Source organism: Poecile atricapillus, chromosome 21, assembly GCF_030490865.1.
Source record: "Poecile atricapillus isolate bPoeAtr1 chromosome 21, bPoeAtr1.hap1, whole genome shotgun sequence".
Taxonomy (NCBI): domain Eukaryota; kingdom Metazoa; phylum Chordata; class Aves; order Passeriformes; family Paridae; genus Poecile; species Poecile atricapillus.
In genome coordinates, this window is record NC_081269.1 from 2,211,294 (window position 1) to 2,236,107 (window position 24,814).

The 24,814-nt window shown below is 47.5% G+C and overlaps 1 protein-coding gene across 3 annotated transcripts; it reads right to left on the reverse strand.

Annotated features, from left to right (window-relative positions):
* Positions 1-1,466: 1,466 nt before the first annotated feature.
* TADA2A (transcriptional adaptor 2A) lies at positions 1,467-23,325 on the reverse strand. Of its 3 annotated transcripts, none has more exons than XM_058854475.1 (16): positions 22,907-23,325; positions 21,671-21,921; positions 20,881-20,987; positions 20,549-20,608; positions 19,898-19,989; positions 19,102-19,259; positions 17,679-17,767; positions 16,628-16,700; positions 11,440-11,503; positions 10,045-10,088; positions 9,422-9,532; positions 8,064-8,135; positions 7,335-7,467; positions 6,495-6,538; positions 4,265-4,338; positions 1,467-2,906 (listed from the first exon to the last, which is right to left on the reverse strand). In XM_058854475.1, the coding sequence occupies exons 1-16, from the start codon at positions 23,206-23,208 to the stop codon at positions 2,721-2,723; spliced, it is 1,860 nt and encodes a 619-aa protein (XP_058710458.1). In that variant the 5' UTR covers positions 23,209-23,325; the 3' UTR covers positions 1,467-2,720. The 3 variants fall into 3 exon arrangements, with proteins under 3 accessions (XP_058710458.1, XP_058710461.1, XP_058710460.1); XM_058854478.1 differs by having other exon boundaries at positions 21,671-21,853; positions 22,907-22,954; XM_058854477.1 differs by lacking the exons at positions 1,467-2,906; positions 4,265-4,338; positions 6,495-6,538; positions 7,335-7,467 and adding an exon at positions 7,565-7,645.
* Between the last annotated feature and the right edge of the window lie 1,489 nt (positions 23,326-24,814).

Below are 24,814 nucleotides of genomic sequence, written 5' to 3' on the forward strand. Positions count from 1 at the left end.
TTGTGGCCATGGAGAGTCTGCAGTGGGGCAGCCACTGTCCAACAGCTCCCACTCTGTGAGACCCCAAATGCTGGACACCTGTGTGCTCTGAGTGCTGCTTGACCCCATCTCTGTGTTCCCCAGGCTTTTCTACTCCTTGTTGGGCTCCCACGTGGTCCTGACCCGGTGCTGCCAGGTGTGACAACACACAGAATGTGGGATGAGAGGCCTGGCCGTGGTTCCCCTGTGGAAGTGTGTTCACCTCCCTGGGGAGCAGCCGGGTGGGAAGAGGCCCAGTGGGCTGAGGGCTGCAGGAATTTGTGTGCCTGGTGCTGCTGATGGGCTCACTCCCAGCCCCGTCCATCGGCTCCAGTCACAGGGAGGGCTGTGTCTGCTTTGCCTGTGCCACTGTGTGTGCTTTCTCCACAGCCACTAATAAATCCATGCTGGCTTTTCCTGGAAGGCCAGAGATCACTATGGGGCATCATCACCACGTGGTCTGGATTTTCCCCCTTTCCCTTCTCACCAGGATGGCAGCCTGAGGTTTCTTTAACCACAGCCCAAAAGCAGCTGCTCCAGCATGGTGTTTTCTCCCAAGGAGGTGGTTTAGGTTTCACAGGCCCCTCCTGATGGGAATTTGAGCAGGCACTAAAACTAGGGCTCCTTGTGTGCCGTCGTTATCGGTGTTATCTGCTCCGTGGGGAGCAGGAGCCGGTGCTGGGGCGGCAGGAACCCCCAGGATCTGCTCCAGGCAGCCCCCACCTCCCGGGCTGAGTCACCAGCGGGCCCAGTACGTTTGCTGCTGGGGTGACGGCAGCTGTGAGTCCCAAAAAAAACCCCCAGCACTGATGCTTTAATGACAGGCGGATAACACAGCCCCGGGAAGACTCATTCCGTGCATACCTCAGTGCTGTGACTAAGCCCGTGCTGGAGCAGCCGCAGCCTCCCCGCCTCACCCCGGCCCTGGTGTCACCAATTCTGCAGGTCCCACGACCCCAGAGCACCCATCTCCCACCTGCCACCAGCCTTGCTCCATATTTAATGTTTCATTGTCCACCTGAGTCTGTAATGAAAGGGTCTGCAGCCCCTCAAAACCAACCCCAGCTCATCCCAGGATGGTTCCATGCACTCGGCTCCTTTACTGCCTTTGGGTGCAAGTCCCCTGGAAGACCCGGCAAAAGAAAAGCAGTTTAGCTGTTTAATGTTAAAAGACAAGTGAGAAAAACATTCCCAAGGTTTTACAGCTTACTGTGCCCTTTCACTTGGCATTCCCAGTCTCAATTTCTAGACTTTAATCTTCAACACATAGTTTATTACTGCTGCTTTTCTTTAAATAATAATATTTGCTAGGAAATGCAGTGGCTGCATCCCTACAGCCGCTACTGGGCGTGTATCTCCTCTCTCCTGTGAGGAGCTGATGGATATAGATCCAGGCAGCTGTGTGACCTTTACAGTCTCACTCTGAGTTCAGGGATGTGGATGTAAGATTGTTTCAAGTCATTTTGATTTTATTACAAACCAAAATACTTCACATTCAATGGCACCTCAGGTCCACAGGATAATTACTCTTGAACAAACAACAACCCCACCCTAAACACCTTATCTAGGTACTGGTGCAGCTGCAGCTCAGTTAGGCTCTTCCATGAGATCCCAAACTTGAGAGCATCCAACACCCCAGCTGCTTTGGCTCCCGGGTTTCCTGTGGGACATGATTCCAGCATTACACCTTAGCAGGAAGCTGTCTGACAAACAATTTACTGTTCAATAAACACACAAGCTGCATCTGCAGAGAACCATCTTCATCATCCAGCTGATTGCCAAATCCAAACGTTTGGTACCGAAGCTCAGGGATCAGCTGACGTGATGGGGGCTGTGTTTGAGCAGTTACTTGTGGCACCTCCTCAGGCACGTCGCTGGTAACGCTGAGGGAATAAAACCCCACAAACAGGAGCTTCATGCTTTTCACTCCTTTTTTGTGGGAGAACATCAGGGTCCCGAGAACCATTTTATTCCTGTTCCGAAAAGCTGCAGTGGCTGTAGCTTCCAGCCTTCCCCACGAGCAGAAACCGAGGGATTATATATAACCTGACACCCCCAAATCACGGGGGGAGCAGCTGAAGCTCCTTGGTTTGTGCAAAGCCCTCCTGCTGGGATATGTGCTAATACCACATAAAAGTAACAACTGTTGAGGAGCTTCCCTGCCATGTCCCTTCCCATTCTTTATCACAAGTAAGTTAAAAAGACTGGACCGCTGCAAGCTCTATTTTTACACCCTTGAGCACGTGCTGTCGCCTCTGAAAGCTGCTGCTGATTTAGGAAGGAACACAAAGAGGGAGGAACTGCATTTCTATACCCTGTACTGCACAAAGTGTGACTCTGTCCTTATTCTTTGTCACCATCAGCACAAAAGTACCGTGATCCTCTCTGCAGTCACAGGAGGTGTGAGGAACGAATGCCCATTCACGTTTAAGATCAGCTTATATGGCGTGTGATCCTTCCCAGCACTGCGAGGCAGCGGAATCCTGACAACAGCAGAGTCAAAAGGAACCCAGACAAATGTCAGCATTCATACAATTTAACAAAGCTCCCTACTTGTTTTTACAAAGAAAAAAAAGCCCCGAAAGGTTTTAAACAAAAGGAAATGTCCTTCATTCAACACTGGTAAAATCTTTCAGCGCTGTCAAAGCAACTTCAAAGCTTCTCCACATCTGCATGCTCCAGCCAAGCACTGCTGCCTGTCCTCAGGCCTTTGTGATGTACCCTTCTCTGATCAGGAAGTCATAGATTTTCCTGGTTTTGTTCACATCAATCTTGATGAGGGCTCGAGCCTGCGCCAGTCTCAGGCCTCCCTGTTTGTTGCACTCATTCACTAAAGCAGCTTTATATTCCAAATAGGCTCCAGGGACCAGCCTCACCATCTGACAGAGCTGCAAGACAAAAGGTGAAGTTAATAAACACCAACACTTGTCATGTTCTTCCATTCCCAGAGCCCTGCTGGGGGAGGAACACGGGGAATATTTTCTTGAGAACACTTTCAGTGTTTCTTTGCACGGGGGAGGCACACGGGAATGCCATGATGAGCTGTTTGGATCCACAGGTAGGGAGGGGAGAGGAGCCTGCTGGCTGCTGCATTCACAAACATTCCTGGTGGAAAAATAAAGGAGGAGGATGAAAGCGAGCCCTGGGCTCGCAGGAGCACAGCTCTGAGTGTGTCCTGTGTGGGCGTTGCTCCTTCCAAAGCCCGGGAAGCACACATGCCAGACTTGGAAGCAGCAACTGGGCTGGCTGGCCGGGAGCCAGGGAGGGCATCTGGCTGCTAATCCCCTGCAGGCTCAGGCTCTAATACCTTCTACAAAAGCAGCTCTGCCGGCCCCCTCCAGAAGTCTGGCATGGAAGCTGTGCAGGGAAGGCATTCCGTGGTTGGAAGTTTGGTAAGGAATGGCTTTGCACAGCCCCTGAGCTGTTTGGCTGCACAGCTCCTGCTCAGCTCCCAAATTCCAGCTGTCTTCCAGGAGCACGGCATTGCTCCTGCTGCAGAAACTGTCTGTCTCCTCCCTTTAATAAGGAAATGCTTCATGCTCATTCCTCACGGATAGGAAATTGCAGAATTCCTCAGACCTCAGACTTTCTGTCTCAGCTGACCAGGAAATCAGATTCCACACACACACACACACACACACACACACACACACACACACACACTGATGCCCTGCCACCATTATTCCCGTGCTGAATGGAGCCAGAAATGCCAGCTCCACACGGAGCCGTGAGCTGATTCCCAATGCTGCCAGCTCCAGCCAAGGGAAACACACACAGAGGGCAGGCTGAGATACAGCTGTGCTTCGTGGGCACTGCAACCTGCCTGGGGCAGCCTAAGGACACCTTAGGAGTTCTATTAAGAAATAATAATCTCCTATTTCAATAGTTTTTCACTGAGTTGGAGGCCAGGCCTGCACTGGGCTGAAAAACAACCAGTGCTCATTAGGAAAATTAACCCCTCTGCTCAGCCCAGCCTCGCAGTGCAGGCAGGGAGATGGATGTTGTAACAACACCAAATAACACCCTGGTGCTCTGCTCCTTTCTTTGCTAAATAAGCCAGTCTGTGCTGTATGTGTAGCACAGGAAATTAAGAAGCAACTGGAAAACCTGAATGATTTCTGTGAGAAAGGAAGAGTAGTCAGGGCCTGTAACTGAGGTGATATTCACAGCTCCCCAGACGTGGTGTGGGCAGCCCTGTGCTGTGGAGACACAGTTTATAGAGATGATCCTTCCATGCTTTCCTCACCTCCTTCTCCTTCTCATTGAGTTTCTCTGTGCCTGGCAGGCCTGTGAGGTTCAGTGGTGGGGCGCTCCGTCTGCCTGTGGAATGAGAAAGGAAATGCTGGAGAATTGGAGCAGTTTGGAAGTGGCTGGGGTGTGTTAGGGAGGCAATTCAACCCAGCTCGAGCCAAGTGTTTACAGACAGGGTTATTTAGGGCTTAGCATAAAGCTCTGCTGATGCGACAAAAGGTTTGGTTTTGCAATTTAAAGCTCTGTGAATGTTGCATGAGACTCGTGAGCTGTCGATTTTTGGGAGGAACTGCAAGACAAAAGCTTTGTGTCAGACTGGCATTGGGCATGGCTCAGCTGGGCTGAGCCTCCTGACTATCCCAGCTCCAGGCAGGGTGTGCCAGGTGTGCTGAAACCAGCACCTTGTAAGGATGCTGAGACCATTTATTGGTGTGATTAAGCAGCCAATTTCTCTCTGGCATTACTGACAACTTCATGAGGCAGAGTTTTCTTCAAATGCCTTTAAATACGTTGCAGGTATTGCAAGGCAAATGCAGTTTGGGCATTTATTTTTTGTCTGTTACAATAAACAGTTCTGAAGGAATATTTATCACAAGGTCATCTGGTATTTCTCACTTTCACTATTGTTTTTAACTTTGCTGGACATTACCTGGCACAGACTAAACTTTCCTAAGGGCTGTCTGCTTGCAGGTTTGGCTTTTTTTTTCTGATAGTATTTTTTTTTTTTTTTTTTGTAACTTGCAGAGCTCAGGATAAAGTTTGGGTTATTTATTCACATTGGAAAAAGTCTCTCACCCCTGTGCATATTCAGCAATTAGAGATAGGTCTCTATCCCAGGACATCTTCCCAAATTTGGCAAAGTGATGAGACCTTGGGAAATGTGCCATTGTCTTTCCCAAGGCCCCTGCCCTGCCCAGGTCCTGCCCCTGGCACTGGGAAGTCTCTCAGTCTCCTGGGCAGCTGCAGGAACAGACGGGATCTGGCTGGGTGTGAGGAGCCTGAGCAGAGAGAGCTGAGGGACTGGGGAGAAGCTGGAGTGTGAGTCTGTGGGAGGTGTAAAGGAAGTTATTTCTCAGCACTGCTCCCTCTTCCCATGGCATGGGGTGACTGTGCTAGGAGGAGACATGACAGAATCCAGTTTTACTCCTTTATAAACCTAGAAAATACCACACACACACAAACTACATTCAAGGAAACATATCAAGGCTGCAAAGTCAAGAGCTTAGAATCTAGAAGTGAAGCATTAATTTGCCCTCTTGTATATTCAGAGTGATGCAGCCTTTAATTAGAGCCACGTGGCAGCTCTTCCCCAGCATCCCCAGGCAGGATGTTTGCTTAATTAGCAACTCTATGGTATTTTGTTTGGGTTTTGTTCCACATGTGATGCTGCTTGTAAACACTGTGAGCTATCACAGCTCCACAGGCAACACAATCCCCTTCATGGGACACTGCATCCTTGACAAAAAAGGAAGTTCATCCCTCATTCCAGACCTTCAGCTGGAAGACAATGTCCTCCCTTCACGGACTCTGACACCCTGAGATACACAAAGCTGTTTTTTCTCCAAAATACCAGATCTTAGCAATCACCAAATAGGTTTAGAACAGTGCCCTGACTCACTGCTTGGGATCCTGACCCAAATTTCCGAGGCTCCTGGAAGAAATGAGGAAGAACATATAGACCCAGTGTCCACCTGTGAGAGGTTTGATTCAAGTGGTTTTACAGCATCCACATAAACACTGGGTGTAGGGACAGAGCCAAAGCCGTTTTCCCTGGAAACATTTAACAACCTTGCAGTAAAACTTTATCCCAGCCTCAGTCACCCCATGACCTCAACAAATGGGATGGGAATTTATTTAAGTCTTGTTCATGGGGACCTTGACTGACCCCTGAATCTGTCCTTACTGGGCACTGAAAGAAGATGGGGTCCTCATGGTGGAAAAAACCCTAATTTGTGCTTACAGACTGTGAAAATTCCTTTGTTTCCTGCCTTGCTAATGTAGCTTTAGGATGGGTTTTGACCTCTAGTCAGAAAAATCTAGAAATTCAGCAGAAAATCCTGCAGGATATGTGAGTGGAATGACTTGCAGATTGATGTAATGTTGACTTAAGCAGTCCTTAACCATGAGGCTTGAGGACTGACACTTTGACACTCAGGAAAAGGAGTCAGAAAAAGGCTGTCAGAGAGATATTACCAGGTTTTTAGCAGACATCATCTAACACTCACCTGTAGTTGAAGGAACTGGTACCGTGGGAGTCAGGCCAGAATCACTGAAAATAAAGGAAATTTTCAAATTGCCTTCATGTTTTTAAGAATAACTGCATGTGTTGGCCCTGAAAGTGCTTCTTCCACAACTTGTAATAATTATACAATTCAACTTGCATAACCCAAGCCCTGACTAGAAGTCAACAGGATTTATAAATATTTAGTGTTCCCACATTGAAAAATATGTCTGAAACCTGTTAAAAAACCCAATGAAGAATTGTGGAGTGGGACACAATTAAAAATCCAGTGGAGACTGAGTGGGGAAATGCCAAACCATCTCCTGCACACAGGATGCACTTCCTTTATGGTGCAGCTTGCTCCTTAAATCCAAGTGCAGGGTGATGACACATTAATAATGCTGCTGCTTCTAAAATCATCGAAATATTTCAGGCATCAGCTGTGCCCTCATTAATATCCATAAAGAGCTCACTTCCCTCTGTGACTTTATGAACAGTTCAGTTCCTGAAATATAAAACTGAGGGGTTTGAGCCCCTCCTTTGCCTGCTCTCAACAAGCACTATTGCTGTCACCCACTTTCCTGCCCTTCTGCATTTTGCAGGCTGTTCCTACTTTGACAAATTGGGAATGGATTTGTTACTATCAGGCAGGAAAATGTGCCTGATGCAAACTAAACCACAGAATCCCAGGGAGGTTTGGGTTGGAAGGGACCTTTGAAGCTCATCGCATCCCACGGGCAGGGACACCTTCCACTGGAGCAGGCTGCCCCCAAACCCCATCCAAGCTGGCTGTGGGCATTCCCAGGATGGGCAGGTTCCCTGGACCCCTGGTGGCAGTGCTTACATGTCTGCCTGGCGGCTGAGCCACTGCTGGCAGGCGCTGCTGTCCTGGATGTACTGCAGCACCTCCGAGAGCATCGTGCGCTTCAGCCGCTCCTCGTCCCGGCTCTTCTTCAGGTGGTCGTAGGTCCGGGCACCTGTGGCACACACACCCCCTGCTCTCACCACCTGCCTCAGCCAGAAACTCCACACTGGCTTTTCCCTGCTTCAGGAAATATTGGGAAGTTCTCTACCTCGGGCCCAACCTCTGCTGTTCTCCCTTGTGATGACTACTTGGCACCAGAAGGGATCAGACTCCACCCTGCACCCTTCCCCCTGTTAAACTCAAAAACAAACAAAAAAGGCTTCCATGATCTAATTCCAGGATAAAACAGGACATTTCATTGATGTGGAGGTCTCAGGCCTCTCTCCAGATATCACATGTGTTCCCAGGCAATAAAAGTGTCCCAAGATAAACCCCTGAGACCACTGTACCATGACATAAATATTTTTTAATGAAGCTTTTGCAAAGTGGTGCCCAGAGCAGAGCTGTGTTAGACACTGTGATCTCCAAGTTGATGGCTCAAATCAGCTCTAAACCAGCCCAGCTGGACTGTGCATCATTGCTGAAGCCTTGCTCAGTTCCAGAGCCTCTCTGAACTGTCTTTTTATTCAACACATCCTGAATGTTGTAAAATCATCCTTTCCTTCCCTGATGGATGGGAATGGGCTGAATAATACATCAGGTACTTACTGCAGAAATTGGTGATTCCTGCTGCTCTGTATTCCTGGAGTCTCTTTATTTCCCTGCGCAGCTCAAATTCCACTGTTGGACCCCACGAGGTGGCAGGAGGGAAATCCAGAAAAGCAAAAGTGGATCAGTGGGGTGGACTGGGAACGTGGCTCATTGTTATTTACCTGCACAGGTCAGCTCTGAACACACAAACCACAGCCAGAGTGAACCTCCCTCCACAAGATCTCAATCTCTCTGTCCCCCCATGCTCCTTGGTCACAGATTTCAGCTGGCTTCTAGCATTTGTGTGCTCAGAAAAGGCATTTTCCCTTCATGCTTTGATAGTCACTTTGCCATTCCCTAGACAAGGCAAATAACAATAATGTGGGATTTCTGGAAGGCATTTCAATAGGTTTGAGGAACTACTCCAGCCAGGCTCCTTATACATCAAATATTCTCTTGGAACTATGATTTTCCTAGCTGGACCTCCCCAAATTTTTCCTTGCAGACAATTTTTTTTCCTGCAGTCAGTAAGATGAAATGTTTCTTTTGCTCAGAGATATTTCCTGTCTTGCTTTCATCAGCTGCCTTCCAGCACTGCTCAGTTACATAGGGAACAAGTTTCCTTGTGAATTTGTTTCCTGCTGCTGCTCAGGAGAGCTGTGACTGTCAGGTTCACCTGAGGATCTGCAGCCACTACAACAAAACCAAGTTCCAGGAGCAGCACTCCCATGTGGGACTCATGATTTTGCAGGATCATGCTTTTGGTATTTCACACAGGGTGTCCTGAAAACATGGGCACAACTGCGTAAACGCTTTGTTCTTTCTAATGAGCAACAACTCTTCCAGTTTAAGTCACAGAATGAAGCAGGATGTGGTGACTCGGGCTGGAATCTGCCTAAATGTAGGCTATGGGATGATTCAGGGATGGAACAATGCCTCTCTCCTAAGGTAAGGACATAATGACCACTGCACTATATAATTATGTGACATATCATAGTTTAACGTGTGTCTTTCAAAGAATTCAGTTTGCTGCCAGCTCCCAATCTCTCCATACAGACATAACATAGGGATTTTATTCTTCCCCTGGTACAGAGTCCCAGTAAATAAACAATGGTCTTTAGATAAAAAAATATTACCTCTAACACGTGACCAGAATGTTCAGTCAGCTGCGAACTCAAACAAAGAGCTCGGATACAGTTTAGTGGAAAAACCCCACTCGCTGCTCATTCAACGTATCAAACCACAAATGTATTTGTTTTCCTGAGGTAGTTAGATGGGGGAGGAGGAGAAAAACCACCTCCTGCCCTCCAGGAGAGGGATCTATTTAGGAAACAGATGATGCAACCTGTCCCTGTGCGTGCAGAGCCCTCACTCACACGCGTGGCTCTCGATGAACTTGTCGTGCTCCACAGGCCCCAGGATCCGGGCAAACCTCCTCATGGTCTCGTACAGGTCCTGCACCTCCTTGGGGTAGCGCCTTTCCAGAACTACAGGGGAGAAAAGTGCCACACATTACCACTCCTGAGCCAGGAGAAAATACCTCTGTGGGGCCTGATGTGAGCTCCAGCCTCAGGACTGCCTAAAAATCCACAGTTTGGCTGTTTAGGTGTCACAACTACAAACTGCTGAATAAAAAACAACGAAAGTTACAGACCTTAAAATCCTTAAGGCATAAAGGGTGATATTTAAATATTGTTCAGTCATTTCTCACAAGAGTGAGGTGCACTCCAAAGGCAGTTTGGAAGGCTTCACCTTCCCCCTTTGCCCTCTGTGCAGTAGAGCCCAAAATGCTTCTTGAGAGCAATTTTGAGGCAGTAACCAAAACTCTGAGCTGGGAGTAGTTAGAACCAGACAGCTGGAAACAGCTGGGGTAGGAAATCTGCTGCAATTTAGAATGTCTGAATATGTTCCAGTATGAACAAACCACACTGGTGACCTGGAAATGGTGAATGTGTGAAGTTTGCCACTTTGAAGTGAAGCAGTTACACCTGATACTCACTCTGAAATTTTCTGAGGTTTATCAGGCCATGATCTCTTATAATTCTGGAAATGAAAGAAAATTATATTAATAAAAGCCATTACTCCTGCATTGCCTCACAAACACAAAGGCTTCAGAAGAAACTTTGATTTAGACCATCAGAGGAATCTAAAACTAAACACGAATGAAATCTCCATAAGCCCTGGGCTGGCTGGAATGGAAACATGATGCAGTGTGTCTTTAATCAGGGTAAATTTTGGACAGTGGTGTGCATCAGCCTTGAGCACAAAGGGAGCTGCAATCACTTGAAAGGTTGGAAATTGCTTCTTTAGGCACAGATTTCACATCTACAGCATCTTATAACTTGTCCTTCCAAAATCAGAGGTAATGAATGTGTCATGAACATGATTTCCAGCGTCAGAGAGAGACAAACATCCCTCTGCTAAAGCACAGGGGAGAGCTGGACTGTAAATGCCACCACTGGAAACAAGAGAAAGGCATTTTTCTGTGGCAGCTTGGGTTTATAGACGTGATGGAGGTAACTGTGGGTTTGAACCGCTCCTGATGGGATCAGGGAAAGGAGCAGAGGGAGAAGCAGGTGCCTGATAAATCCCTTTGTCACCAGTGTGAGCAGTGCCACGTGCTCATTGCTCTGTGGTGACTCCACTTTGGCAAATAAGATACCACAGAGTTGGGCTGTCAAGGTCAGGTCAGAACTTGCTCTATAAAATCCATTACATTTCCTCTGCCTTGCACAAAACCTTCCTGTCCCATGCAGAGTCACCTTTCTGAGAGTGACATCAGCACTTTTGTGTCATTTTCCAGACTTTTGTCCCATTCTGCTGTTGAAACTTTACAAAACCTGACACTGATGTAACCCCAAGAGTTATGAAGAGCCCTGTAGCACTTTCCTTTAGTATGACAAGATGGATGATCATGGAAATTACATCACATAAATACTTTTTATTTATGAATTATGAATAACCAGGTCAATCCTTCCTGTCACTCAGCAGAACTGTGTAGTTTTATGAGAAGGACTGGAGCAGCCTCACTTCAAATCACTAATTCTTCCAGCAGGGAGTAATCCAGCAAGATATAATTTTAAATATTGAACAAAGTATTTCAAAGTTATAATAAAACTTAATTTAATTAATAGATTGAGTCATTCTAGAACACTGTCAAATGAGCTGAATAAATTATTCAAGCCCACATCAGCAATAGAGTTATCTTCAGTGTGGAAAGCTAACTTAGGGATTAAAAATAATGATGCAAATATTTCTGGGGAAAAAGTGGGGGTCCAGCAATCAGTCACAGTCTGGCAGGATTTTTTTTTCCCTGAAGTAGGAAATTAATGATGTGTAATCCATCAGCATTGCACAGGGAAGGAAAAAACACAGTTACTGCTTTAAAACTCACTTTTTCCGTCTCTGTCTTTCCTTCAGCCTGGAATGATAGATATCTACCACTGCAATCTTCAGAGCTGCAAAACACAAAGATTAAAGAATTCATAAGCAATCACTGCAGGAGGCTGAATTTTCAAGCTTTTATGTTCACATTAGGCTGAAATGGTCATTGCTTTGCTGGTTTAAAAATCCTGAGGCAATTTTACAGGGGCATCAACTCATTAGAGACAAAGCTGCAGTCCTTGCTACCTGGGGAAGGTTTCTTTTTGCTTACTCCTGCCAAATTCAACACTGTAAATACACTCATGTAAACATGAGCCTGGGCAGGTCCTGAGAACTCTCCTCTTCCTTCCTGGACTGTTTTGCTATCAGCACTTAAAATTTGTTCCTTCATACATATTCCTTCTCCTGAAAAAAAAATTTAAGGATCTGAGGTGTCATTTCTGGGCAAAGGCTTCTTAGCCCAGAACAAGGAACTCCAAAAAGCAGACACAGTTCTGAACTGAGAGGACTCAGCCTTTGCTACAGTTCTTAAAAGCATCTGGAAGATTCCAGCTTGTTAACTTCCAAACTTATCTGTCTGCCAGAGAACAAAGAATAGTTCAGGACAATGTGAAGAAGCCCAGGAAAAAGCCATACTCATTAGAAATCACATCCTTCCCAAAATCAAACCTGTCTGCAGCCTGGCTGAGCCACTCACAGAGCCTGCAGCTCCCTTTTCCTGCAGCCATTAGCTTAATAAACTTTTTTTTTTTGGGTAAATTCTTGAAAGACAAGATAAAGAGACACCTATCACCTTCCCTTCCCTAGCTCTGTTAGATAACACACAAATTCTAGGTCATTAAATGAGTGTAGAGGTGGCTGATTTTTAATGTTTGGTTTTTTTTTTTTAATTTATGTTAATAATTTCCATGTGCTCTCAGAAGGAAAGGGCTCAAGGTTTGGCAGTGGCTTAGAGGCTGTGACACAACAACCAGTTTTTGGAAAAAGAGAAACTGGGGTGGCCCAAGGGAGACAGAACCCAGGATCAATTTCTCTCTGTAGTTACACAAAAAGAGCAAAACTGATAGTGGCAGTTTATTGATTGTACTCTCGGATTAATAATTAATAATGCAATTAAGAAGTGTGGTTATGTGTCTATTTTAAATATGTATGTAGGTGTAAACACCAGGAAGCCCCCAGCCTCTGGGAAATTCATCCCTGCATCCCTCTGGGTAATCAAATTTCATACAAACAGGGACAGCTGAAGCCCACAGGCTGTGGGGATTTGCTCAGGAGCTTGATCCCAAGGAAAAAACCCTTCAGTTTGTCCCAAATTGATCTGACATTAATCTAAGAGTAAAGGATTCTATATGAGATAGGGGGGGTGCTGTCCTGTATTATTCCTACCTATTTTTCCAAATTTCTTGCATTTTTCAGCATCATCGTGTATTTTCATAGCGAGGGATCTAAGTTTCCTAATTTAAGAACAAGTAGAGATAGCAAATTCTCCTTTGTGCTAAAATGTGGGGATGAGAAATTGGGAATGCAGCAAGTTAAACATGAATGAAATCCATTAGGAAGGGCTGGAGTTGGTGCCAATTTACGGAAAATATTTTTGTAGTTTTGAAACCCTCTGCAAGCTCAGCCAACTTGTTATTTTCTGGGGTTTGTGTGGGCAGAACTTAATAAGTACATGCAGAAACTGTACTGGAGAACCTCTATAAATATCACAAGTAATTATGCACCTCTAACCATGGAGTTTTGATGCTTTCACCTGAGTGCACGATATTCTAAAGAAATGATGATCAGCTGGGGAGAGGAAGGAACAAATGAAGGGAAAAAATGGAGCTTCTGCTTCCAGTGAAATTAGTATTTGCTGCCACATGGCCTTTTGGAGGGGCTTTTGTTTTTAATAGCCATATTCACACAGGACCAGGCGATTACCAAATCTGGAATGCATGAATAACTCTGACTACTACACTGCTACACGCTGCATGGAAATGAGAGAGGAGATGCTGGGGGAATGAGAATGATCTGCCTGTGCTTTTCCCCATGGATGCTGGCGGGGAAGCAGTTGTTTGTGCTGGTAATGTGAGATAATCCAAGCTGACACCGTGCTCAGAGTGTCCACTCTGGGCCCTGATAAGGCTCTTTGCTGTGCTTGCTGCAGCTCTGAAGGCCCCACTGATAGGCAGCAATTCAAGGCTCCTTCCTCCATTCCAAAAAAACACCCAAACAAACAAACCAACAAATATTTTGGTTTCTCCAGAGTGTGTCCAAAACAGCCTTTGCTTTTCATTCCTCTTCAGCCTCACTTGGTCTGCAGGAAATTTTGTTGAGCCCTAATGAGTGAGAGCTTTGTTCCACGGAAGCGAACCTGCCTTGGCAGGGATAATGGGAAGAATGCAAACTAATCCCAGTAAACAGTCTGTGGGACCAGTGTGTGCTGGGCTGGGGACAGACTGAAGGGCTGCAGTCCAAATTCACCCACCCTGGAGGAAAGCAGGACCCATGGCAAACAGTTATCTGCCTTTGGAGCAAGGCAGCAACTTCCACAGCAGAATAAACACCCTGTTCTGTCAGGAAGGACACTGACTGCCATGCAGCTTGAAATCAAATTTCCCTGCCAGTTGCAGCCTATTTCCACTCACTTCTAAATCTGTGGTTTCAGCAATTACTTTACAGTGTTAGAAGTGAAAAATCATTTACATGAGAAGGGGGAAAAAAGCTGGGAAAAAGATAAATTACCAACGTTCTAATTCAGCCTGATGAAAACTTGTAGTTCATGAAATATTCAAGCACTGTGGGCTGAATTAGGGTTGTAACTGGTTGGTGCTTTTGATCTGTCCATTATGTTTTTGTGTAACTGCAATATATATTTGCATGCCCTTACTGTACTGCCAGCACTGAATAAAAGAGAACAATTCCAGAATTTAATTGAAATATGATTTTTTTTGCCATCTCACTAATACCAAGAAGTGACTGAGTGATGTCTGTGACCTCCTGTGAGGTGGGGAGAGCTGAGGAGGCAGCAGGTACAGGTTCTGCATTGCTCATAAGAGCTGCCTGGGAGCCTTCCCACCTTGTATTAAATAGCATTTTCTTGTGGGAATACCAAGAACTTGTTTAGAGTGACACAGGGAAATCTAACAGGTAACTCATGAGATAAAGCTACAAATATATGTCATATAAAAGATAGAACACATCAGAAAACAAGAGGTCAAGCAGCTTAGACCTAGAACTTCCTAAAAAATATTTTTTATAAAACATTACAAAGAGCAATGTGTGAGAAAGGGAACAAGGAGGAATTCCACTCCAATGGAAGCACAAATATTCCTGTGGGATGTGCAGCACTGAGCAGTGACTGATGCACCAAGAGAAGGAAAGAGACCACAGAAATTGTACTGGCTGGGGTGTTCCCAGGGCCTAGCCTGAGTGACTTGCAGAAAATTCAGTATGAAAATAGTTTTCAACAATTAATCTTGAACCCAGTGAGGTTTAATGTGTGGCAAGAAAACAAATGGAAGATTTTCTTCCCAAGCTGACCCTTAATCTTGGCTGCCAGGCCCTGTCTGGGTTTCTCTGGACTATAAAATGTGTCACATTTTCACCTTTACAGCCAGGTTACCTCCCAGCCCCCTCTGCCCATCAGCTACAAAGCACAAAGGCTCCTTAAACCAGCCCTGCTCTCAAGAGCCACATGTTGAGCCATTTCCTGCCCGTGGGCTCCTACAATTGGGTTGCAAAATTCTCTCCAGCAAAGTGGGCAGCTGAGCCCTTTAAAACTGCAGGACAGGGAGGATGTGGCTCCTTCCTTTTTTTGTATTAAATTGCAGAAGTGAAAGATCTCATTCCAAATTCTTTAGAAAAGAATTCCTTCTCTCCCCAAGATGCCTCATGTGAAAGGGAAAAAGCTGGCTGGACCCTGGGACTTCATTTTTGCCAGGCTTTCTCTCTCACGTGGGCAGATCTGGGACAGCTGTGGGAAGGCAGATGCCAGAGTTCCTGGGCTAAGAGATCCAAAGTGCAGCTGCTCACGCTCCACAACCTCTGCCAAGCAGTTTGCACAGAGCAAATGCCTGACATCTCTTCCCAAACACTGAAGACAACTGAAGGATGGAGTAGAGAACATCCAATGAAATTATCAGGCAAAAATATTGGGCAGACAGGGGGAAGTATTTTTTCACACAACACATAATTAAATTGTGAGCTCCTAATTCGATTGTGGAAGTCCCTGTTGCAGGATGTGCAGGAGCACAAGCAGATCCAGCTCCAGCAGGAGTTAGCAGAGCTCCTGGAGGACAGGACCTGGCAGGAGAGACCTCAAATGGCTGAACTGTGCCTGGGGGGAAGGCAGGTGTAAGGGGAGTGCTGCAAAACCCGCTTGACTGAACATAAATCTATCAATTAATGTGCAGAAGTAGGAGATTATTTCTCTTTTTCAGTTCACCAGGACCCAGAAGAGGATGAAACAGCAGAGAGCTGGCATGAGGAATCCCTGCCATGGCCTCAAGCCAGTCCCCCTCTCAATAAATGCTGAAAGGGGAGAGGCTGACATACGACTCTCAGAGCCTTCCCTGAGCCAGGGGAGTTTGCATTCCTAAAGCTCCTGCTACACTGCTCAACTTCAAACTGGTGTTTTTAACTTTGCCAAGACTGTCTGTACGTAACAGGATTTGTCTGTCTCCAAGGGATGCAAAGGCTTTAGCTTAGAACTGCCTGACACAGATGGCAGAATTCTGAGGCATAAACATAAACCCTGCGTGTACTTACAAATGTGGGGAAAAGCAGGATCTTCTCCTCTCTGTGGATTAAAATGTCACTTTAGTAATTCCTGTTATTTCATGTTATTAAGGCAGCCATGTTCACAGAAACTCAGAGCAGGAACTGGGCTCACACAATCATCTTCACAATAAAAAGGAAGTTGTCACACACAGCTGATGCTACTCTAACTCAGGATGTGTTAAATGTATGAAAAATCACACAGCTTTGAGTCCAACACTTTTAATGTGTTTCACATAGTCTTAAACTACACACCTCCTTGCTGCCTCCATTAATACCTACCCTGATAGATTTAATGCATTAAAAACCCAAACATTAAACCCCATGCATTAGAAGTGTATGTTCCCTTTTGAAGTGTGTGGAGAAAGAGACCCAATGAAAAGCTGCACAGGCATCTGAAACAGTTTTCAGATTGGGTACAAAAATATGGCACTTACCATGCAAAATGTCTGAATCATCTTCTACAAAATCAATATCTCTCAAATCCCACTCAGCATAGTTGTCAAACTCCTGTTCAGAGGTGATTAATACATTGTCACTAACAAGCACTAAAATATTGGCCTCAGGTTTCAGAACATGCAGAAGGACTGGGAACAGAGATATTTACTGAGACATAGGGCACAAGGTCCCATCCTTGAGCAACAAACAGCATAGGGGAGCTTCACCTGGGGAAAATGTGTGTAAATGCACCCCCATGGCTGCAGCTGGAGCAGGGTGCTGTGACAGGACAGTGGGAATTAATCAGGTCATGACTTCCTGACTGTGATGGAAATCAGAGTCACTGAATGCCCCAAGCTGGAAGGAACTCACAAAGATCACCAGCTCCTGGCCTGGCTCAGGACACCCCCAAGAGTCCCTACCATGTGCCTGAGAGCCTTGGGTGTGATTTTTGGATGCTCATTCTGCTCAGAGGTACAAAACCAAGCCCCTGTATGACTGAACTCATTCCTCCATGGACATGAGCAGGAACTGGGGCCTTGGGCCCCCGGCCAAAAGCATGGAAAGCAATGCAGATCTCCCAGGTGATGTCTGGAGCAGGGCTGTGTGTGCTCCCCTCGGGCAGGTGGCAGTGCTGCAGCTGATCCTTTGGCTGAGCAGCCAATTTCCAGCGCCCAGCCCACTCAGCAGGGCCACCCTGGCTGGACAGCTGGACATCTGGTGGCAGCAGCACGTCCTGCAGCCTCAGCTGCCTCCCCCAGCTCTGCAGGCCACCAGCGCCACCTCTGGCCTCAAACCCTTAATTAATCCAGAGCTTTAATCACGGAGTATCTCAGCCTGGAAGGGACCCGTAAGGATCAGAGTCCAACTCCCTGCTCCTCGCGGGATAACCTGAAATTAAACCACAGGACTCCCAGCACCCCTCAGTCCTGTGCCCTCCTGTGAGGTTTTTGAATGAAGAGCAAAGACAGGCAGGGGCAAACAGAGGGGTGTGTGCTGAGTTTGCACCCAGCAGCAAATTTAAAACAACGGGAGGAGAGTCAGTCTTACCTCAACAAAGTCAGCTCTGGCTGGCATGTACCCAGCCATGTCCCTGGAGAGCAAGGAATCAAAGGCAGGCCGTGGGGGATCATCAGCAGCTGAAAAAAACCCAAAGTTTTCAGTTGTTGAATAGGGCTTGAGATATTTTTTTTTTAAGGATCTGTAAATAAGTGTTTATTTTGCAGGAAAAGTGGGAATAATTAGTTGAAGAAAAATACCCTGATTGGGCTTTTATTCAGTATTATAGTCAGAAAAGACAGAGTTCATCCAGAGAAAAATGCAGCAATCTGAGATCTTCGTAGTATTCTCAAGAGTCACGCACAAATTCAAGGTAATAAACAGGTAATGGAATGTAAACTTTATATTTTGGAGCTCAGCATCCCCCTTTAAACCTCTGCAGATCCCTGGGGCTCAGCGTGCAGGTTCTTTTAGTTAATAGCAACAGGAATGTTAAATCTGCCTTCTTCTGGGGACCATTGACAGAGCTGCAATTAAAGCCAGAGAACTCCCAGTTTTTACAACACTTCCCAGCTGAGGAGCTTGGTGTTTTACAGACAATAATAGTCTGAGGCTCACAATGCACTTGTGCAGGAGCTGAGCATTGTGTCTCCCAAGGCACAGATAAAGCAGGCTGAAGCACAGAGAGTTTGTCTTGGCCCAGGGCACATAAAAATATCAGTAACAGCCAGGGACAGAACCAAAATTGCCCAGTTCCTACCGTTTAGCTCTAACCACTTTACTGGGAAATGTAAACCTCCAGACAGCCAGCAACTGCCTCACCCAGAGAGGCTGGGGAGCTCTGGAATGAACAGCTGCCAGACTGGGGGAATGCTAAAGATGTGAAATGCAAGGAAAACTGAGAATTTGTTAACTTGCTGCAGACTGTTTTAACAGGCAGTTTTCGAGAGAGAGGTGTGAAATCAGCATAGTTGAAAGGAGTGATTTTATGACAAATTAAATCAGCAGTTAGGCCTGGGACACAGCGTGTACACAGTAATGTGCACATGATCAGAGGAAATGTTTGAAGGCAGAAATCCCTTCTCAGTTCCCTTTGCAGTGCAGTGCTGGACAGGTGAGAACCACATTCACACACTATCCTGAGGGACACACGTGAAAGAACTTCCAATCCAATGGGTAAAACATTCAGGTTTCTGCTGGGGTGACTTCTGTGTGCTCTGGCTGTGAAGGAGCTTCTGCTTTTGAGACCCTGATGTTTGTGTCAGACCATGCTGTTTCCTGCCTTTTCCCATGGAACTGGCAGCCTTGTCTATCTGATACAGCCAGGAATTAATCCAGTGTGAAGAGAACCCTACTCCTGACATTCTCCAAGCCAGTTATCAGAACAGAAATGGGAATGAAAGCAAACAGGATCTGTGGTGCCTGTCCTTCCCAGGGCTGCTGATTCCAGCCTTGGCAGAGCAGGGATACTCACAGTGGAAGGGAATGGCTGTCTCGTGCTGCTGAGCCTCCTCTGCCTGCTTCAGGTTCAGCAGGGTGGATGCAAACAGGGGGTTGTTGATGAAGTGTTTCATGTAGTGCTTCTCACACTCCTCCTTGGATTTGGTGCACATCTGGTTAGCCACGTCCTGCCTGGAGTGGGGAGAGGGGGAGGCTTCATGTGAACAACACAGAAATGTTGGGGTTTTTTAAATTTCTCCAGTGGGAAACGATAATTTTGGACAAGAGGTTGGTTGTGTGCAGAGAACTGGCCTGTGATGGTGTCTGAACTCACATTCTCAGCACCAACACTCACATGTTTGTGCCAGGGGACATTTTTGGGTGCCCATGAACAATGCAATTCACTGTTTTCCTATGGGAAACCCTCTGGCTGACAGAATGTAGCACATCTTTAACAGGCTTGAAATTTATTGATGTGATTTGAGAGCTTTTTACACATTTTACTGACTCCAGGTAATGGTAAACTCTGTAACCAGTTATCAGTCTTACTTCTGACAGCAATGTGTGCCCAAGAACTCTCAGTTCTGCTTCTGTGATTTCTGGGATTCTATACTTTTAACACAACTATTTTTAATAAAGGAAAAGACAGATAACTCATGAAAACAGGATCTGATACTCCATCCTTCCACTTTAGCTGCTGAATCAGTGTCTCACCCACAAGAAGTCATTGAACAGTCAATGTGCACTGATGAATTCAACAGAGATCCAGGGACAAGAAAGAAAAAACTTCCCAGCAATGACTGAAATTGGCTGACCCACTGAATTCTCACCAGTTCCCAAATCCACAGTCCATCACAGCTTCCAGGAGAGACATTTCCTCCTGAGCTGTCCAGTTGGGATCCAGGACAGGGAAGTCAGATGTCTGGAGAAGAAAAAAGCAGAACAAACTGTGATCCTCTGTTCCAACTCACCTCAGAAAGGGCAAAGTTCATGGAGTGACACAAGGGATAATTCTGGTAGTTTTAAGCTTTCACAAAACCTGATTGAATAATTATTGGATTACTTAGGGCACTGGATCATCAACCACAGCAAATACTGGTACATGTTGTGTTTCCCAGCTGTAATTCCACAATGTTATACTATGACACAGTAAAATTACTGGAGACTTTAAGAATGATTAATTTGAGGAAGAAGAAACAAGTCTAGAGAAACAGAAATCAATGTCCCTGGTTAAAGGACTGTAATTCTAGTGAGGTGCATTGTGCTATCCAGACACAACAAAAAGATGCAGCTGTAAATGACCCCACTACTGCATTCTGTTTCAGGTGGATATTTTTCTTTTTTTGATAGTTTTAAACCTCTGAATCAAAGGATTGCATCACTTAACCTTTCAATGTAATATGAGTAAGCAAGGGTTCCTAACTCGTGGGAAGTTGTGAGAGCCCAGGATTGAGTAGGTGTTGTCCAAAAGGAATATTTACCATTATCTCATAAGTGTGATCACTTTGATGCTTCTTGTATTCAAACCCTCGGGTGAAACACTGCAGAACAAAAGATCAGAACTGTGTTACTTCTGCCCTGAAGAGGTTTTCACCAGTCCCTTTTTAACTTCCATTCTCTGACCACCTGCCCATGTCTCAATCCTTCAGCCTCCAAACCCCCTTTGTCATTTCCCTGTCCCTGAGCAAACAAGTGTGCTGATCCATGTTTGGAGAGAGCAGTTACAATGTGTCCCTGGACAGCCTGGCACCAGGCAGGCTTTCGATGGCTCTCCCAGAGCAAGGAGAGGCTCTGCCCTGCTGCTGGCACTCACCTGCAGGCACAGCAGGAAGGGAGGGGGCCCACACTCAGCACACTTCACGTAGGGCTCCGTCAGGTACGAGGAGCAGCCTCGGCACGGGGGCTTATCAAAAGGGTCACCTGGGAAAACAAAAGGAAATCTCCTGTGACACGAGCACTGCACTGCTTTGACAGCCCCTAAATTCACCTGTGCCCAGCCCCAGCAGTTGATGGCTCTTGTGGGTCCAGTGCAGGATGTTCTGTGGTTCTATGGATTTTAAATGAACTCAATTGTGCAACAAAATAAATAAGATTGTCAGGTTATAATGCTTTCAAACTCAAAGAGAGCAGGGTTAGATTGGAGTATTTGGAAGAAATCCTTCCCTGTGAGGGCAGGAAGGCCCTGGAACAGGATTATCAGAGAAGCTGTGGCTGCCCCTGGATCCCTGGAAGTGTCCAAGGCCAGGCTGGATGGGGCATGGAGCAACCTGGGATAGTGGAAGGTGTCCCTGGCCCTGGCAGGGGGTGGAATTGGATGGGCTTTAAGGTTTCTTCCAACCCAAACCAGTCTGAGATTCCTTGATTCTGATTTTTTCCAATAAATAGATTTGAAGCAGCTCAATTATAAGTAGACAGAAATAAGACAAAACTCACACTGAATCATTTGTATGGCAACTAAACCATGTCCCCAAAGTGCCACATTCACACATTTTTTGAACACTTTCAGGGATGGTGACTCCAAAATCCCACTGCTCCAAGAAATCCTTGTACCATCCAGCTTTTTCATGACAGATGTGGGAGCTGAATTATCTGATAGCACTTACTGCTGAAGGAAGCCAGGCGCTCCATCCCTCCCTCCTGGTGCTGGTTGTGCTCCTTGGAGTAAAACTCGGCTGGCCTAAGCACCCGGAGTGTGAGCCTTGTCCCAAACTTGTATCCCAAAGGGAATTCTCTCCCTGCAGCCACCTCTTCCACAGCTCTCACAGGCGTGATCCTCCCAGGATGTCCTGAGCAGGAAGCAGAAGGGCTGTCAGCAGCCTCCAGACCCCATTCCACACAGATCAGAGTCCGTTCTCTGGGTAAGGGGAGAAATCAAACACGGAGATGTGGAGTGATGGGGATGCAACCCCACAGTGAGGGTTTCAGTGGGAATGGATGTGTGAGTGGAGAGTTATGAGCAGCTGCTGTGCAAGGAAGTGCTCTCCACCTCCCAAAAGCACTCCCCATATCCCGTTCCCTATATCCTACTCCCCAATCCCCCACATCCCAACCCTTAAATCCCTCACATCCCAATCCCCACTCTGCACATCCCAGTCCCCGCTTCCCACATCCCAATTCCCAGTCCCCACTCCCCATATCCTAATCCGTACTCCCCAAACCCCACTCCCACATCCCAATCCCCACTCCCCATATTCCAGTCCCCGCTCCCCATATGCCATATCCCAATCTCCATATCCCAATTCCCGCTCCCCCCATTCCCATTCCCATTCCCACCCCCATTCCCATTCCCACCCCCATTCCCATTCCCATCCCCATTCCCATTCCCACCCCCATTCCCATTCCCACTCCCATTCCCATTCCCATCCCCATTCCCATTCCCATCCCCATTCCCATCCCCATTCCCATTCCCACCCCCATTCCCACCCCCATTCCCACCCCCATTCCCACCCCCATTCCCATTCCCATCCCCACTCCCATTCCCATTCCCGTTCCCATTCCCACCCCCATTCCCATTCCCACCCCCACTCCCATTCCCATTCCCATCCCCATTCCCATTCCCACCCCCATTCCCATTCCCATCCCCATTCCCAGCCCCGGCTGCCCCCTCTCCCCATCACCGCCAGGCGGCGCCCCCGCCCGGCCCCGCCCCCTCAGGGCCCCGCCGCGGCCCCGAGGCTCCGTGAGCAGCGCGCGCGCTGCCGGCGTCCCGCTCCCCGCGCTCCCGGAGCCCCTCTCTCCGCGCTGTCCCCGGCCCGGCCCGGCCCCGGTTCGGCCCGCAGGAGGCGGTGAGGGGAGTGAGGGGAGTGAGGGGAGCCGGGGCCGCCGGGGCCGCCTCTCACCTCGCTCGGGGCGGCGGGTCGGGCCCGCGCGCGCCCCGCCGTGCGCACGCGCCGGGAAGGGAGGGGCGCGCGCCCCCTGGCGGGCCCGGTGCGCGCCGCAGGGCCCGCCCCGCCCCTCGCGGGGCCTGAGGGCGCCGGGCCCGGCCGGGGTCCCGGGGGAGACCCGGGGTGGTCCCGCGGGGAAGGGAGCTCTCGACGGCCCCAGAGCGCCTCTGACCACCCGAGAGAGCCACGAGCTCCATCCCACAGTCACCGGAGCAGCTTTCCGCCGCCTCCTGCCGGTGCTCGGCCTTCGGGAGCATCCTGCCAGCTCCTGAGGCGGCAGAGGGATGGTTTTAATGGGGAAAAGGCTCTCCAGCGGCCTCCCAGGGCACTGTGCATGGCCTTGTGGAGCAGGTACGGGAGGAGCTGGTCTTGTGGGGGATTAGAACAGGATGTAACGAGAGAATCCCAGAGTGGTTTGGGTGGGAAGGAACCTTAAAAGGATCATCCAGTGCCACGCCCTGCCATGGGCAGGGACACCTTCCACTGTCCCAGGCTGCTCCAAGCCCCATCCAGCCTGGCCTTGGACACTTCCAGGGATGTGGAACCTGTGCCAGGGTCTCCCCACCCTCACAGAGCAGAATTCCTTCCCAGTACTCCATCTAACCCTGCCCTCTGGCAGTCTCAAGCCCTTCCTCCTTGCCCATCTCTGCTCCCTGTTGGAACTATTTACCAGCAAGATTAAAAATACTGGTGTAAATTTCCTTTTCCTTTTGCCCAGGCTGCAAGTGCATGTGAAAAACTATGGGAAAAAATTAAGAATTTGGGAGAGGCAAAGTCTGGAATGTCAATGAAATATTTATTGCTTCTGCTAACAGGTTTTTCCTGCATCTGGGAATTGGGACTCTGGGTGGTTAATGGAAGGAATCAGCATATGGGAATCTTCTCAGCAGCTGGTTGCTGCTGTTCCCAGGAAAAGTAATGCATCTGCAAGGTAAAAATGCTGTCCTGAAGCCTGCAACTGTCTATGGACTTCAGATATTTCAGTGTCTTCCTGTTATGTCTCTAGCATGGGAATGAAAAAATGTGGATGAGGAACATTAAAAATCTATGGAGTCTTACAGGTTTTTCAGACAGTATTTTAGTGACATGACATCTCCTGGCTGAGCTGAAGCCACAGACCCCTGATGGCTCTTGGAGAGAGCAGTGACAGAAAAAGTCTTTTTTCTGAAGTCTGCTCCAATGGTTTCCAACTTAGCAGAGGCCTGAAGGTGCTTGATGGCAAGTGAAAAGGCTCCAAAGGGTCTCAGCTCAATTCCCAACCTCTCTCCAAGCACGTTTGTCACTCCAGCACTATTAGCTCTCCCTGCAGGTGAATCACGAACTCCTGGTGGGATTTCTTGGCGCTGTTGGGTGGAGTTTTTTGTGGCATCGGCGTTTTCTGCCTCGGACACACGGTGGCGATGGAAATCACCTTTTCCTCCAGAGCTTCGGGCTTTGGAGTTCTCAGTAACACGTGTGTGTCCCGGAGCATGGAAGGATGAAATATTTCTGTTCAGTCCCAAATAACTGCTGACATTTCAAGTGGCCGAGGCTCCAGAGAATCCAGAAAACCTTCTCACAAGCGTTGATATTATTTAAATGAGGATGTTTATGTTTAAAACAAGAGCAAATGGAGCCTCCAGGGCTGGTGTGTCAGTATTCTGCTTTAAAAAGTAATCTGACCTTTCTGTTCCTCAGGGCATGAGTGGTGCCAGGCTGGCAGTGTCACCGACCCCCTCACCCGGGATGATCTGTCCTGTGTTTGCACTGGGGGTGTCATCAGAGCCTGGTCAGGAGAGGTGGAACCAGCACTTGGCGTCATAAAAGGTAAAAACATTCCCCCTGTATTTTTTGGAGTTTATTAGCTAAAGGTAAACTTCCTTT